Source organism: Suncus etruscus, chromosome 13 (genome assembly GCF_024139225.1).
Source record: "Suncus etruscus isolate mSunEtr1 chromosome 13, mSunEtr1.pri.cur, whole genome shotgun sequence".
Lineage (NCBI taxonomy): Eukaryota > Metazoa > Chordata > Mammalia > Eulipotyphla > Soricidae > Suncus > Suncus etruscus.
The window spans coordinates 64,727,152-64,743,533 of NC_064860.1; the positions used below are offsets into that span (position 1 = coordinate 64,727,152).

General features: G+C 35.7%; 1 protein-coding gene across 1 annotated transcript in view; it reads left to right on the forward strand.

Annotated features, from left to right (window-relative positions):
* The window catches only part of ROBO2 (roundabout guidance receptor 2), a 1,375,087-nt gene that overhangs the window by 1,348,376 nt on the left and 10,329 nt on the right, over positions 1 to 16,382 (forward strand). The window contains exon 25 of the mRNA XM_049785493.1: positions 6,333 to 6,506. Within this exon, the coding sequence (XP_049641450.1) occupies positions 6,333 to 6,506 (174 nt within the window). The remainder of the gene's footprint in view (positions 1 to 6,332; positions 6,507 to 16,382) is intronic.

Genomic DNA, 16,382 nt, shown 5'->3' on the forward strand with positions numbered 1-16,382 from the left:
TAAAATGACATGTAAATGAATTGATGACTGATCATAAATTAATTATAGTGATAAAGATGTAATAGAGACACAGCAAGATGCCACTTTATCATTGTATTTTACTACTCACTAACATTTGAGCAACAATATAATGACCTATGTGCAGTTCTTCTTAACAGCTTGAATAAATATGAGTTTTTTTTGGCCTTTCAGCAGTTTTAAGCATTAGAAATTTGAAAAGATTAAAAATGTAAATGTAAATAAATTTGCTTAGGTGACATAAATTCATTTTTCATTAAATGTTTAAATATATATTGATTATACTTAGAGCGATAACATGTCAAAGTAGTATAGATTGTTTCTAATGTGCAAAGGAATTTCTAACTAAGCTGTTTTTATGTACTGCTCATCTTCATTTTCTTGTTTATATTTACATTTGTAAAAGAAAACCAATTATCACAAAACTGCTTATTTTTAAATTGGCAAATCAGTGTTTTCCTTTCTTTCAATCATCTGTAATAAATTATGTAAATAGCCATACCATTATTATTATGAAATGTAAATGAAGATAAATAATAGTAATCCCAAACAAGTGAAATTAGTAGTAAACTATATTTTTTTAGAATATTAGAGCCTAGGGAATATTCAGTACATGTTATAAGCACATTAATTATTGTAATGCTGCCAATAATTTTTTTTTTCAAAAAAATTTGGAGGGGGGGTTTGGGCCACACCCGGCAGTGCTCAGGGGTTACTCCTGGCTGTCTGCTCAGAAATAGCTCCTGGCAGGCACGGGGGACCATATGGGACAACGGGATTCGAACCAACCACCTTTGGTTCTGGATCGGCTGCTTGCAAGGCAAACGCAGCTCTGCTATCTCCGAGCCCCCAAAATATTCTTTATAAATGAAGTCATTTAGTTGATCACCCTCGAAGAGAATGGAGTGTCAAATATAAAGTCACAGAGTCAAGGGATTGTGGATTTTTCTTTATTCTACTTCCATTTCTGACTTTTATTTTGAAGATGAAGTCAATGACATTAATGTCCTTTAGAGTTAGAAATTAAGGTTTCAAAGTGTTTTCCATGACAAATATTTATGGGACACATTTCATCATCTAGATGAAGTCTATGTTTCTTGGCCCTAAGAGAGTAGAAAACGAAGAAAGCAAAACAAACCATGTGTTTCTCCTGTGATGGCCAACTTGGAACCATGGTTTCCATGTTATTCTTTCTTCTGAGGGAAAAACAAAAACAAAAACAAAAACAAAGCATCAAGAAAAGTTTCAGAAACAGATAGATTTTTCTGGGATCTATTTGTTTTGATTTTTGTTTTGTTTTGGGGCATACTCAGCAGTGCTCTGGACTTTCTCCTGACTTTGTGCTCAGGAATCACTCTTGGTACTGTTTGGGAGACCACATGAAGTCCCAAGGATTATTGGACATGTGAAAGGCAAGCATTCTATCTGCTAAAATACCATGATTTTCAGAGGGTATAGAAAATAACTATAATGATTAAGAAAAAAAAAATTGGGGCCGAAGAGATAGCATGGAGGTAATGCAGAAGGTCATTGGTTCGAATCCCGGCATCCCATATGGTCCCCCGAGCCTGCTAGGAGCGATTTCTGAGTGTGGAGCCAGGAGTAATCCCTGAACGCTGCCGGTTGTGACCTAAAAACAAACAAACAAAACAAAACAAACACAAAAAATGATTAAGAAAGAAAAATAAGCTTAAAGGAAAGGTAGGAAAGCAGATGATTTGATTAACAATTGACAATTTTATGTGGAAATTTTGATAAGAGAAATCCATTATCACAAAGAAATCGTTTTTAAACGATGAACAGAAAAATTAAAGCAAATTTAGTTGATCTCACAGATTTTACATAATATATTTTCTTAGTTATATTATAGAGTAGCATTTTGCTAAAATTTTCAGATTTAAAAGTTTTATTTATCAGTATTCTAAATCTGGTAAACTCAAGCAATATTCTAATAAAAAACAAAACAAAACAAAAAAACAACAGACCCAATTTTTTCTTCTTTGGGGAGGAAAATAAAAAGCCAAATTGGACTCTAAGCACATAAAACTAGATTATTCTAGATGAAGAAAGAGAAGTTTATTACCAGTTAGTCTGTTATTATCATAATTTCAATAATACATTGATAAATGCCACTACTCAAGTATAGCAAATCTCAGCCAAGCTATCTGTAATTGAAATTTTTGTTTATTTGTTTAAATAACTGCATCTTCTCCATCACTCAGGTAATCAGAAAAAGTTGGTTAAAATTTTGATGACAATGAAAAGCTAGAAGGGACTATGAGGGAATCAATAAGGAAGCACATGCAATGAAATATGTAGTTGAAGAAGAACTGTTCATTTCAATAGTGAGCTTCTTCTGATTGCTGGTAACATGTTTTAAGATGTTTAGTAGACATTTAAGAAAACTGGGGAAAAATACTTGGGTTTAAGTAAAGTGCTAAGGTTGGGTTTTCACAAGTTCCAAAACTATTCTCAGTCATAGGGTTTCCTATTTCTCTATGATCACTGACTGAATCACTTTGATATTTTTTTCTTATCTCCTGTAGCATTATATTGCAAAGTCTATTGCATCATTTCTCCTTCCATTTTGGGCCATTGGTCCTTGACTTCTGATTATTAACTCAGAAATTGTTCATTGGAGGAGGCTCAGATGCCGGTGTTATCTTGGCTTCCTTGCAGTAGCCTGTGTCAAGGAAATTTGTTTGGAAAGAAAAAGTGCATTTCTGCGTTTTGGGCAAATAGAATCAAAATTTTATCTTTCTCTGCTACACTTAACACCCTTTTAACTTTTCAGATACTTTCTTACCTCTTTGGTTTCAGTTTTCTTTGTCTTTTAAGTAAATGAATCTTGAGATATTATATCCTAGCATTTCAACCAAAAGTACAAATATCTTTTGATACAGCAATCAGCTATATTGTTCTCTAAATAATGAAATGAAGAGGAAATAAGCCACAGAACTTAAATTTAATCTCTCATGTGAATACACTTTTAGTTTATTTAGAAATATTTTAGTAGCTTTTGTAAATACTTTGATGGTTTCTCTTTCTAAAACTTGGGAGTAAAGAGAACTAGGCAATTTTTGTGCTTTAAATTAATGGTATATATATCAACTTTAATAAATATTATAATATTAGTTTTAGTATACAGTAGTTTAAGGTCTCACTGATTTTTCATGTAGTCAAAATGTTTAGATATAAATTGTTGGCTGAAAAATTAAGAATAGAATTTATCTTTCAGTGTCATCATCATTTGCTGCTCTTTACACAAGGAAATAATATGCTTGTTCTAAATTAAGTTATGTTTTGCATAAAAATGCATATCATGACAGTAATGTCTTTATAAATGTTTACTTTTAAAAATAATTACCAGCATTTAAGAAAAATTAATCCATAAGTAGTTTTCATTAATTCTAAACTTTGAAGTTAATAGAATATTTTAAAATATTTTTATTGCTTTCTGTGTTTTTTGATAGTATTGATACATTTCATTTATAAGTAAGTAAATTGAAACTCTTAAAATAATTCTAGCCTTTCTACAAATTGCACAAATGTACATTTTGTGCAAATTAGCATTGCCATCTGCATTAAATACCAAAAATATTCTCAATATTTCTCTGAGTTCCTGATAAATCAAAATATGTTGTAATTTATTTTACGAACGTATTCTCTGCGTTTTAGAAATTAGATATATGTGAAAATTCTTTTTGGGGAAAGGATGATGTAATAATTCAAACAACGTAAATGTGGGCTCCAATAGAGAGTATGCCTTGTTCCTGTGCTGCAAAAAGATAGGGGTTTTAAATGATATTTAGTCCTCTGCATTCCAGCACTAGGTATGTTTAAAATGCAGATGTTACTTAAAAATGGCTAACAGGGTCATAATGAAACCAAACTAACCTCAGAACAAAGGAAGGAATTAAGGTAGCTTTCTTGTTCTTAGAATAGTTGAACAAGCAGATGAGCTATCTAGTATATCCAATATATACCACTCACTAGACAACTACATTTGTTTTTAGGTTCAATGGTAAATGGATGGGGCTCTGCATCTGATGAGGATCGTAACTTTTCTAGTCATAGATCTAGTGTAGGTAGCTCCTCAGATGGCTCCATCTTTGCCAGCGGCAGTTTTGCACAAGCACTGGTGGCAGCAGCCGATAAAGCTGGTTTTAGGCTGGATGGAACCAGCCTTACAAGAACAGGTTGGTAGACTCTGAGTCAACACTTTGCATGAGACAATCTCATCCTTTGGACACTGAACTTTTTCTCTTGTTCTGTCTCCTCAGTGAGGCTGACTTCAGGGCTTTCTTTAATGTGCATGTATATGGTTTAAATGCTCAATTACCAAAACTATATTCTGCTCACTTTGCAGAACCAAGAAAAGGCTTCTAATCACTACCTTCTGTCTCTTCCTCTCCTTTGACTTAACAGCTCTATATTAATTGGAATAGATGTCCTTTTATATTATAGCAATGTAGCAACTATGATTGCCATTAAATTTTCAATAACTCACATTTTATAAAATTCTTACATAATCAATAATGTTTCCAGTGATTAAAATTAATCTACTTTTACTTCTATTGCTTTCCTTTGCCCACTTATATCTATGAATGCATTTTTCTTGGAAAACTTTCTGAGCATGTGGTGAATGGGTAGAAGACTGTCAGTCTAACAGTTCAAATAACTAATAGTCTTATTAGTTGTTTGGCTATTAAGATTTTAACCCAATAATTTATTATTTTAAAGGATGCTAATTAAAGATACACCACTGCATTTGCAAATCATATAAATGAACAAATGCATGCGCATTGCTCTTTAGAGTAATCTAACATTTATTTTGAGAATATTGTATAACACAGGAAAAATTATATCACTTTAAATTTATCTAAATATTTCTTCCTAAATAAATATGAAATAAACTCAATATGTAATTTGTTGTGTTTAGACAAAATAACTTTTATATAGTATATGCAGTTATGTTCGTCTACTATTTAAATGCATATATAAGGTTTTAATCAATGACGTAAACTGGCTGCTTCACAAAGTAAGCTAGTAAAACCCAAAATGAACTTTTAAATCTTGAAAAAATGAATATTCAAATAGTAAAATAAGAAAATTATTTGACCCTTCACTAAACTCACAGGTTATTAAGATTGGTATTGGAAAGTTTCTTTAAATTATCCTATTAATATTTCTTTTTAATAAGTACTACAATATCCTGTAAAATGAAAATGATTTTTAAGCGTTGCAGAGGTTTATTTTTTATATAGCATCCTAACTAAAATGTGTTTTTAATATAACCGTTATTTAAATTTCCTTGCTTTATAAGGCACAAGTCAGAACTTTATGTTGCTTGAGTGCTTTTTGTGGCATAGCTATAAGCAAAGTAGTAAGAAAGTGCAAGGGAACTAATAAATTAGAAGTCATAAGTGCATTTCTTGCATGTATGCTAATAGCTAATAAAGCATTGAGCAATACTAAGTCACATTGACTTAAGGAAATGTAACTACATACAATAATATGGTAAGCAGTGAAAGATGCACAAGAGAATAAATACATGCACATAAACCAATCATCTTTTACTATAATAAACATGGCATTAAAATCATAACTTGTCATCTTTTATTAGCTAACATTTTCCTGGGAATAATATTTTTATATATGTATATTACACCAGGAGAAAAGGACACAGTACATTTCATCTTAATGATAATTTGGATTATGCTCAGATACAATAATATTCATCAGAAAACACCTTTTGCACTTTGGATATGCCAAGTGATTTTATCCTGCTATATATCCTGTCCAATGATGTTACTGGGTCTCTACTAAAAGAAGTAGAATTCATCGTTTATATGTATGAGTACAAAGGTCAACTTAATGTATGTGTCTGAGCAGACCTTTGGTTTAAAAAGTTTAATATTATTGCTAGAGGCTATCATTTATTACTCAGAGAATTTGTAAGAGTGAATATGGATCAACAAATAAGAGCAATGATTTTTCAAAAATAGCTTCTTTATGAAGTAAAAGTTGTGTGGATTTAGCATAGATCCGTGAGAATATTACTAAGTATATCCTAGTTAAATTTTGGGGGGAAAATCAAGTTCCTGGTTGAAAAATGCCTTCATGTTCATTTGTTTAATATTTTAATTGGTAGTTTACTGATTTCCAAAAGTGGTACAATTAAATGCAGTAAGGCCCCTTCAATTGATATCTCTAGTTCAAGTTTACAGGTTAGTAAGAACAGAAGTAAGAAAGAGAGAATAATTATACTATAATAATATTCTCTATATCCATACCCTATCTTTTATTTTTAGGTAAAGCCTTCACCTCCTCTCAAAGACCTCGACCAACCAGCCCATTTTCTACTGACAGTAATACCAGTGCAGCCCTGAATCAAAGTCAGAGGCCCAGACCAACTAAAAAACACAAGGGAGGGCGAATGGAGCAACAACCAGCATTGCCTCATAGAAGGGAAGGAATGACAGATGGTAGGTTTGCTTTCTATTCTATTGTGTTTCTTCAATAAAGAGACTGTTAGGCATTTTCATTGAGTTAAAGTAGTATTAGGCAGAAAACTGGTAATTCTATCTCTCTCTTTCTCTCTAGTTCTCTCACTATCTACTTCTTTCTGTATCTCACACACATGAATTTTGGGAGAAAGGTCTTGTTTTTGAGTCAAGGCCAATGGTGCTCAAGGTTTACTTCTGAGTCTACACTCAGGAATTACTTCTGGGAGAATTGGGCACAATCTCAGAAGCTAAGATGAAAACAGGGTCACCTGCATGCAGTTCAAATTCTGTATCCACTGTAAGACACTCCTGAACATAGTTATCTTTATATTTTAAGCCAAACAAATATATACTATGTCACTGTTTCAACAATTTTTCTGCCATTATATCATTTTTCTATGAATACATTTTTTTAGTGATTCTCCTCCTAAAAGGATAGGAAACAGGGGTGGAGAGATAGAACTGACCAGTGTTCATATCTGACAGCATGATCCCCCCATGCTTCACTAACTAAAACCCTATAGGCTCTAAGAAAGATGGTGGCTCTCATTGGCCTTGGTACCTTACATCCCAAGTACCCATATCCAAAGTACCTCTGCCTTCTTGGGTCCTCACATTGAGAAATCCCCTGAACAACGTTTTGGATAGTCACTCTCCACAAAAGAAAAGAAAAATAAGCTTAAAAAAAAAAGGATAAATAGAATGTGTGGTACATTGTTGTGATTATACTCTATTAAGTTCAAATATCTTCAATAATATTTCAACTTCTGAAATAATTTGAGATATGTTTAGTTTTATATATTTAGGACTAAATAAATACATACTTTAGATTAAGTACTTTGAGGCCTTTGAAAAATTATAGAAGAGTTTAGATAGTGCTTCTTTTCATTTTTTAAAATTTTTTTATTTATTTATGTACTTATTTATTTACTGGTTTTTGGGCCACAACCAGTGGCGCTCAGAGGTTACACCTCTCTATGCATTCAGAAATAGACTATAAGGGGTGCTGGGAATCAAACCTGGGTCTGGGTCGGCCTTATGCAAGACAAACGCCCTATAACTGTGCTATCTCTCCAGCCCCAGCCCATTCTGTCTCCTTCACAATGACTTGATTTGCATTGCGATATGATTGTAGGCATAACAAAAATAGAAACAACTTGGTGGCTTATTTACTGTTTGTTTGTTTTATGTTTTTGGGTCACACCTGGCAGCGCTCAGGAGTTACTCCTGACTCTACGCTCAGAAATCGCTCCTGGCAGGCTCAGGGGACCATATGGGATGCCGGATTTGAACCACTGTCCTTGGCACGCAAGGCAAATGCCCTACTTCCATGCTATCTCTTAGGCCCTTGGTGGTTTATTGTTGATAAGATATTGTTATCATTTGTTTGTTTGTTTGTTATGGGGCCACACCCAAATTGTACTCTGAGCTTACATAAGAACTTTGGCTCAAATCACCCCTGGCAATACTTAGGGAACCAAATATAGTAAAAGGGATTAATCCCAAACTGGCTACTTGCAAGGCAAATGTCTTACCTGTTAGTAATCTCTCCAGTCCAGTAAAAACTAAGGAGAGACCAGCAGCTTAATTTGACCCATGAACAGTCATTTATTATATGACATATAATAAATCTTTTATTTATGAACAGTGCTTAGCGTTTTCATGCTTACTGCTTTCCACTATTTTCATAAAATCTGCTAGTTTCAGGAAACAATTTCATTCAGAGAAGTGCTTCTTCTAGAATGGGTGGTTCTACAGTTTTTTAAAATAGAGTCTGTAGCCGGAGAGATAGCATGGAGGTAAGGCGTTTGCCTTTCATGCAGAAGGTCATCGGTTCGAATCCCGGCATCCCATATGATCCCCCATGCCTGCCAGGAGCAATTTCTGAGCATGGAGCCAGGAGTAAACCTTGAGCACTGCCGGGTGTGACCCTCCCCTCAAACAAATTAAATAAAATAGAGTCTATTTCCCATTGTCAACATAATTCTGAAATATTTCCAAGTAGTAATAAAAATGTTAGGATACAATGAAATGCTTTTGTATAATTATTAATACAAAGATAAATTTCTTCTCTCTTCTTGACATAACTCCTGCAGCACAGACACCTTATTCTGAGATAGACCTAACACCTTGAATTCAGCTAGCTTAGATTCATAGTTGAGGATCTGGAGTGTTCATAATATTCCCTAGAGATTCTGTACTGTTCTGGGGTATAAGCAAACTGGAGAATTTTCAAAGATTCAACAGTGGATCTAATATGCATTTGACATTGAGAAGTTTGAAGACTTTGATGACTGATCTTTTAGTCTTCATCTCAGTTTCTTTGATACATTATAATTTAGAATGTAGCTAATTTGCCAAAGGAGGAATTTGTTTTTTATTGCTTATGTTTCCTTTTTTTTTCTTTGTTTAAACTTTAGTGTTTGTGTTTTTGTTTTTGTTTTGTTTTTTGTTTTTTTTGGGCCACACACGTTTGATGCTCAGGGGTTACTCCTGGCTAAGTGCTCAGAAATTACCCCTGGCTTGGGGGGACCATTTGGGACGGCAGGGGATCAAACCGAGGTCCTTCCTTGGCTAGTGCTTGAAAGGTAGACACCTTACCTCTAGCGCCACCTCACCGGCCCCAGTGTTTGCGTTTTAAGGAGAAAGTTTATCTGTAATCATTTATTGCTACAAAGCATTCAGGTTTTCTTATATTTTCTATTATTTTTTCCTTAGTGAATATTAGATAAAACACAAGACAATACAAGAGATATCTAAGGTTAAGTAAATAATATAATAGATATCTAAAATATATATCTAATGTTGAGCAAAATTATCACAACTTTTGAGGCTTAAAGTCCTAAAGATTATTTGAGAGCTTAAAGCAGTGTTGATCTTAAGCTCTCCTAGTTAAATGAGTAATCTTAAACACTCATCAACAATCTCTTCATTTAATTACCATGCCTGATTGTCATGGAAAGGGAAATATCCAGGTTACATGGCTTTCTGTGGATTTCCTAAAATATGGAAGTTTGTATCCACAATATGTAAAAGATAAAAATTTTGAATTGAGAAACTAGAAAGCTCTCTACTTCCTGGTCTATTCTATGTGTCTCATAGAGTCTACCTACTTTCTAATGATAATTTTTTGTCCACATCTGATGCTGTTCTGGGGCCTCATCCAACACTGCAAAGCATATGATTAGCTTGTTGAGTTATCTCTTCAGACCATTTTTTACTTTAATTTCTAATCAATATTATGCTTATCGTTCTAAAAATTGAAAAGCTCCAACTTTTTACCAGCATTCCGAAAAGAAATTATATGCATGGATTATTAGTGGATTCATTATAGAAGTAGCTCATATTTTACCATTTGGTTCTCAAAGCATTTGACTCAGAGGTATTTCAGTGATATAGTGATTTAATTCTGATGACACTCTAAAAATCATTCTTGAGGATGTTATTTTTTTTTTAATGCATAATTTTTTTTTATTTAAACACCTTGATTACATACATGATTGTGTTTGGGTTTCAGTCATAAAAGGAACACCACCCATCACCAGTGCAACATTCCCATCACCCAAGTCCCAAATCTCCCTCCTCCCCACCCAACCCCCGCCTGTACCCTAAACAGGCTCTACATTTCCCTCATACATTCTCAATATTAGGACAGTTCAAAATGTAGTTATTTCTCTAACTAAACTCATCACTCTTTGTGGTGAGCTTCCTGAGGTGAGCTGGAACTTCCAGCTCTTTTCTCTTTTGTGTCTGAAAATTATTATTACCAGGGTGTCTTTCATTTTTCTTAAAACCCATAGATGAGTGAGACCATTCTGCGTTTTTCTCTCTCTCTCTGACTTATTTCACTCAGCATAATAGATTCCATGTACATCCATGTATAGGAAAATTTCATGACTTCATCTCTCCTGACAGCTGCATAATATTCCATTGTGTATATGTACCACAGTTTCTTTAGCCATTCGTCTGTTGAAGGGCATCTTGGTTGTTTCCAGAGTCTTGCTATGGTAAATAGAGCTGCAATGAATATAGGTGTAAGGAAGGGGTTTTTGTATTGCATTTTTGTGTTCCTAGGGTATATTCCTAGGAGTGGTATAGCTGGATCGTATGGGAGCTCGATTTCCAGTTTTTGGAGGAATCTCCATATCGCTTTCCATAAAGGTTGAACTAGACAGCATTCCCACCAGCAGTGGATAAGGGTTCCTTTCTCTCCACATCCCCGCCAACACTGTTTATTCTCATTCTTTGTGATGTGTGCCATTCTCTGGGGTGTGAGGTGGTATCTCATCGTTGTTTTGATTTGCATCTCCCTGATGATTAGTGATGTGGAACATTTTTTCATGTGTCTTTTGGCCATGCGTATTTCTTCTTTGTCAAAGTGTCTGTTCATTTCTTCTCCCCATTTTTTGATGGGGTTAGATGTTTTTTTCTTGTAAAGTTCTGTCAGTGCCTTGTATATTTTGGAGATTAGCCCCTTATCTGATGGGTATTGGGTGAATAGTTTCTCCCACTCAGTGGGTGGCTCTTGTATCCTGGGCACTATTTCCTTTGAGGTGCAGAAGCTTCTCAGCTTAATATATTCCCATCTGTTAATCTCTGCTTTCACTTGCTTGGAGAGTGCAGTTTTCTCCTTGAAGATGCCTGTAATGTCCTGTAGTGTTTTGCCTATGTGCTGTTCTATATATCTTATGGTTTTGGGGCTGATATCGAGGTCTTTAATCCATTTGGATTTTACCTTTGTACATGATGTTAGCTGGGGGTCTAAGTTTAATTTTTTGCAAGTGGCTATCCAATTGTGCCAACACCACTTGTTGAAGAGGCTTTCCCTGCTCCATTTAGGATTTCCTGCTCCTTTATCAAAAATTAGATGGTTGTATCTCTGGGGAACATTTTCTGAGTATTCAAGCCTATTCCACTGATCTGAGGACCTATCTTTATTCCAATACCATGCTGTTTTGATAACTGTTGCTTTGTAGTACAGTTTAAAGTTGGGAAAAGTAATTCCTCCCATATTCTTTTTCCCAATGATTGCTTTAGCTATTCGAGGGTGTTTATTGTTCCAAATGAATTTCAAAAGTGTCTGATCCACTTCTTTGAAGAATGTCATGGGTATCTTTAGAGGGATGGCATTAAATCTGTATAATGCCTTGGGGAGTATTGACATTTTGATGATGTTAATCCTGCCAATCCATGAGCAGGGTATGTGTTTCCATTTCCGTGTGTCCTCTCTTATTTCTTGGAGCAGAGTTTTATAGTTTTCTTTGTATAGGTCCTTCACATATTTAGTCAAGTTGATTCCAAGATATTTGAGTTTGTGTGGTACTATTGTGAATGGGGTTGTTTTCTTAATGTCCATTTCATCCTTATTACTATTGGTATATAGAAAGGCCATTGATTTTTGTGTGTTAATTTTGTAGCCTGCCACCTTGCTATATGATTCTATTGTTTCTAGAAGCTTTTTGATACAGTCTTTAGGGTTTTCTAAGTAGAGTATCATGTCATCTGCAAACAGTGAGAGCTTGACTTCTTCCTTTCCTATCTGGATTCCCTTGATATCCTTTTCTTGCCTAATCGCTATAGCAAGTACTTCCAGTGCTATGTTGAATAGGAGTGGTGAGAGAGGACAGCCTTGTCTTGTGCCAGAATTTAGAGGGAAGGCTTTCAGTTTTTCTCCATTGAGGATAATATTTGCCACTGGCTTGTGGTAGATGGCCTTCACTATATTGAGAAAGGTTCCCTCCATTCCCATCTTGCTGAGAGTTTTGATCAAGAATGGGTGTTGGACCTTATCAAATGCTTTCTCTGCATCTATTGATATGATCATGTGGTTTTTATTTTTCTTGTTATTGATGTTGTGTATTATGTTGATAGATTTACGGATGTTAAACCAGCCTTGCATTCCTGGGATGAAACCTACTTGATCGTAGTGGATGATCTTCTTAACGAGGCATTGAATCCTATTTGCCAGGATTTTGTTGAGGATCTTTGCATCTGCATTCATCAGTGATATTGGTCTGTAATTTTCTTTTTTGGTAGCGTCTCTGTCTGGTTTAGGTATCAAGGTGATGTTGGCTTCATAAAAGCTACTTGGAAGTGTTTCTGTTTGTTCAATTTCATGAAAGAGTCTTGCCAAGATTGGCAGTAGTTCCTCTTGGAAAGTTTGATAGAATTCATTAGTGAATCCATCTGGACCTGGGCTTTTGTTTTTCGGCAGACATTTGATTACTGTTTTAATTTCATCAATGGTGATGGGGGTGTTTAGATATGCTACATCCTCTTCCTTCAACCGTGGAAGATTATAAGAGTCCAAGAATTTATCCATTTCTTCCAGGTTCTCATTTTTAGTGGCGTAGAGTTTTTCAAAGTAGTTTCTGATTACCCTTTGAATCTCTGTCATATCAGTAGTGATCTCTCCTTTTTCATTCCTGATACGAGTTATCAAGTTTCTCTCTCTCTCTTTCTTTGTTAGGTTTGCCAGTGGTCTATCAATCTTGTTTATTTTTTCAAAGAACCAACTTCTGCTTTCGTTGATCTTTCGAATTGTTTTTTGAGTTTCCACTTCGTTGATTTCTGCTCTCAACTTTGTTATTTCCTTCTGTCTTCCTATTCTTGGGTCCTTTTGTTGAGCATTTTCTAGTTCTATTAGCTGTGTCATTAAGCTACTCAGGTAAGCTCCTTCTTCCTTCTTGATGTGTGCTTGCAAAGCTATAAATTTTCCTCTCAGTACTGCTTTTGCTGTGTCCCATAAGTTCTGAGAGTTTGTGTCTTTATTGTCATTTGTTTCCAGGAACCTTTTTATTTCCTCCTTGATTTCATCTCGGACCCACTGGTTATTGAGCATGAGGCTGTTTAACTTCCAGGTGTTAAAGTGTTTCTTCTGAGTCCCTTTGGAGTTCACAAATAATTTCAGAGCCTTGTGGTCAGCGAAGGTAGTCTGCAAAATTTCTATCCTCTTGATCTTATGGAGGTATGTTTTATGTGCCAGCATGTAGTCTATCCTGGAGAATGTCCCATGTACATTGGAGAAGAATGTGTATCCAGGTTTCTGGGGATGGAGTGTCCTATATATATCCACTAGGCCTCTTTCTTCCATTTCTCTCCTCAGGTCTAGTATATTCTTGTTGGGTTTCAGTCTGGTTGACCTGTCCAGTGTTGACAAAGCCGTGTTAAGGTCCCCCACAATTATTGTGTTGTTGTTGATATTATTTTTCAGATTTGTCAACAGTTGTATTAAATATTTTGCTGGCCCCTCATTCGGTGCATATATGTTTAGGAGAGTGAATTCTTCCTGCTCTACGTACCCCTTGATTAATATAAAATGTCCGTCTTTGTCCCTTACAACCTTCCTGAGTATAAAGTTTGCATTATCTGATATTAGTATGGCCACTCCAGCTTTTTTATGGGTGTTGTTTGCTTGGATAACTTTTCTCCAGCCTTTTATTTTGAGTCTATGTTTGTTCTGACTATTCAGGTGCGTTTCTTGTAGGCAGCAGAAGGTTGGATTGAGTTTTTTGATCCATTTAGCCACTCTGTGTCTCTTAACTGGTGCATTTAGTCCATTGACGTTGAGAGAAAGAATTGTCCTGGGATTTAACGCCATCTTTATTTCAAAATTTGGTGTGTCTTTTGGGTAGTCTTGTCTTAGATTAGGTCTTTCAGTTTTTCTCTTAAGACTGGTTTTGTGTCTGTGAAGTTTCTGAGCTGTTTTTTGTCTGTGAAACCATGTATTCTTCCATCAAACCGGAAAGTGAGTTTTGCTGGGTATAGTATTCTGGGTGAAGCATTCATTTCATTCAGTCTTGTCACAATATCCCACCATTGCTTTCTGGCATTGAGCGTTTCTGGTGACAGGTCTGCTGTAAATCTCAGGGAAGCTTGCTTGAACATGATTTCCCCTTTTGATCTTGCTGTTTTCAGAATTCTGTCTCTATCTGTGGGATTTGTCATTGTGACTAGGATGTGTCTTGGGGTGGTTTTTCTGGGGTCTCTTTTGGTTGGTACTCTTCGGGCATGCAGGATTTGATCACATATATTCTTTAGCTCTGGAAGTTTCTCTTTAATGATGTTCTTGACCATTGATTCTTCCTGGAAATTTTCTTCCTGGGTCTCTGGGACTCCAATGATTCTTAAGTTGTTTCTGTTGATCTTATCATAGACTTCTATTTTCATCTGTTCCCATTCTTTGACTAATTTTTCCATTGTCTGCTCATTTGCTTTAAGTTTTTTGTCCAATCTCTCCTGCTGTATGGAATTGTTATGTATCTCATCTTCCACAGCACCAAGTCTATTCTCAGCTTCTGATACCCTGTCCCAGAGCTTATCCATTTTGTCATTCACTTCGTTTACTGACTTTTTCAGTCCTGTTAGTTGACATGTTATTTCAGTTTGGAGTTTTGTCATTTCTGCCTTCATATTTTCTTGGTTCTTATTAGTGTTCTGTTCAACTCGATCCATGGTTTCTTGGAGTCTGTTGAGCACCTTCCATATTGCTAGTCTAAAGTCCTTATCGGAGAGGTTGATTAGTTGTTCAGTCATTATCTGGTCCTCAGAATTGTCATCTTCATTCTCTATGTCTGATGCTGGCCTGCGTTGTTTCCCCATTGTCACACTTGTATTGTGGGTTTTTCTACGTGTTGTGGTGGTATTCATTGTCTATATGATGTAGGCAGCACACTCCTCTGGCTCCTCCCTTTCTGGATGGGCTGACTTGCCTCTAAGGGAGGGGAGTCCTCCGTGGATGAAGCCTCACACTGGGTCAAATCTTAGGCCCGAGCATGCAACAGAGAAGACAGTCCAGAGAGAAATGTTTGCTTCTGTGATATAGCGCCGTTCTTAGTGTGATTTTTCCTTCTTGTTGCAATGGAGTTCTTTCCTTAGAAAGAGTGCACGGCCGCGTAGCGAAGCGGAGCGGCCGTGCTCCTCTGAGCCTCTTTTTGCCCCACTCGCAAGAGTTTCACGAAAGAGGACAGTAGACAGACATAGACAGGTCACACTCACAGTCTTTCACAGCTGAGCCCCACTGGGCCGGTGTACTTTCGCGGATTTTCCCCGCCTGGTGTCCGAGGATGTTATTTTTTAAAGCCAACATAGCTTTTGTGTTATAGTAATTCATGCAGCCATAAGCTACATTAATAATATCATGTTATGTGTTCCTTTGAAAAGAACTTATAATGAGTAATACTTATATATAACTATTTTCATAAAAATCTTGACACTATAAATTAGATAACAGTATTTTAAGTATATTAATCTAAGTAATTAGTGCTATTGCTATCCATCTGTGACTTAGAAAATTAAGAATTTGTTTCTTGGGTAGGAGAGATAAGGCAAGAGGTAAGATATTTGAATTACATGCAATTCCGGCCACAAAGACCATACTTCAAATTCTCAGCACTATGTAAGTTTCCTGAGCAGGATCAACACTTACTGTTGCTCACAAATATAGGAATAATCCTCAGGCAGCACAACACTATGGCCTCCAAACAGACAAAAGAAGCAATGAATAAAAATCAGTTTTATTTCTTTTTTTGTTGTTGTTTTTGAGTCACATCCAGTGATACTCAAGAATTACTCCTGGCTATGCACTCAGAAATCGCTCCTGGCTTGGGAGACCATATGCAACGCTGGGGGATCAAACCTCAGTCAGTCCTGGGTTAGCTGCGTGCAGGGCAAACGCCTTACTGCCATGCCTCCGTTCCGGCCCCATCAGTTTTGTTCCTTATCACTACAGTAATGTATCATAGTTTGCTTGTAATCTTGACTTACAGCAATAATCTAAGAATGTATGTTTTGGTGTTTTGTTTTTTTTTTTTGACATTTGAATTCGATTATGCACAAGTTAAAATTGATGAATCA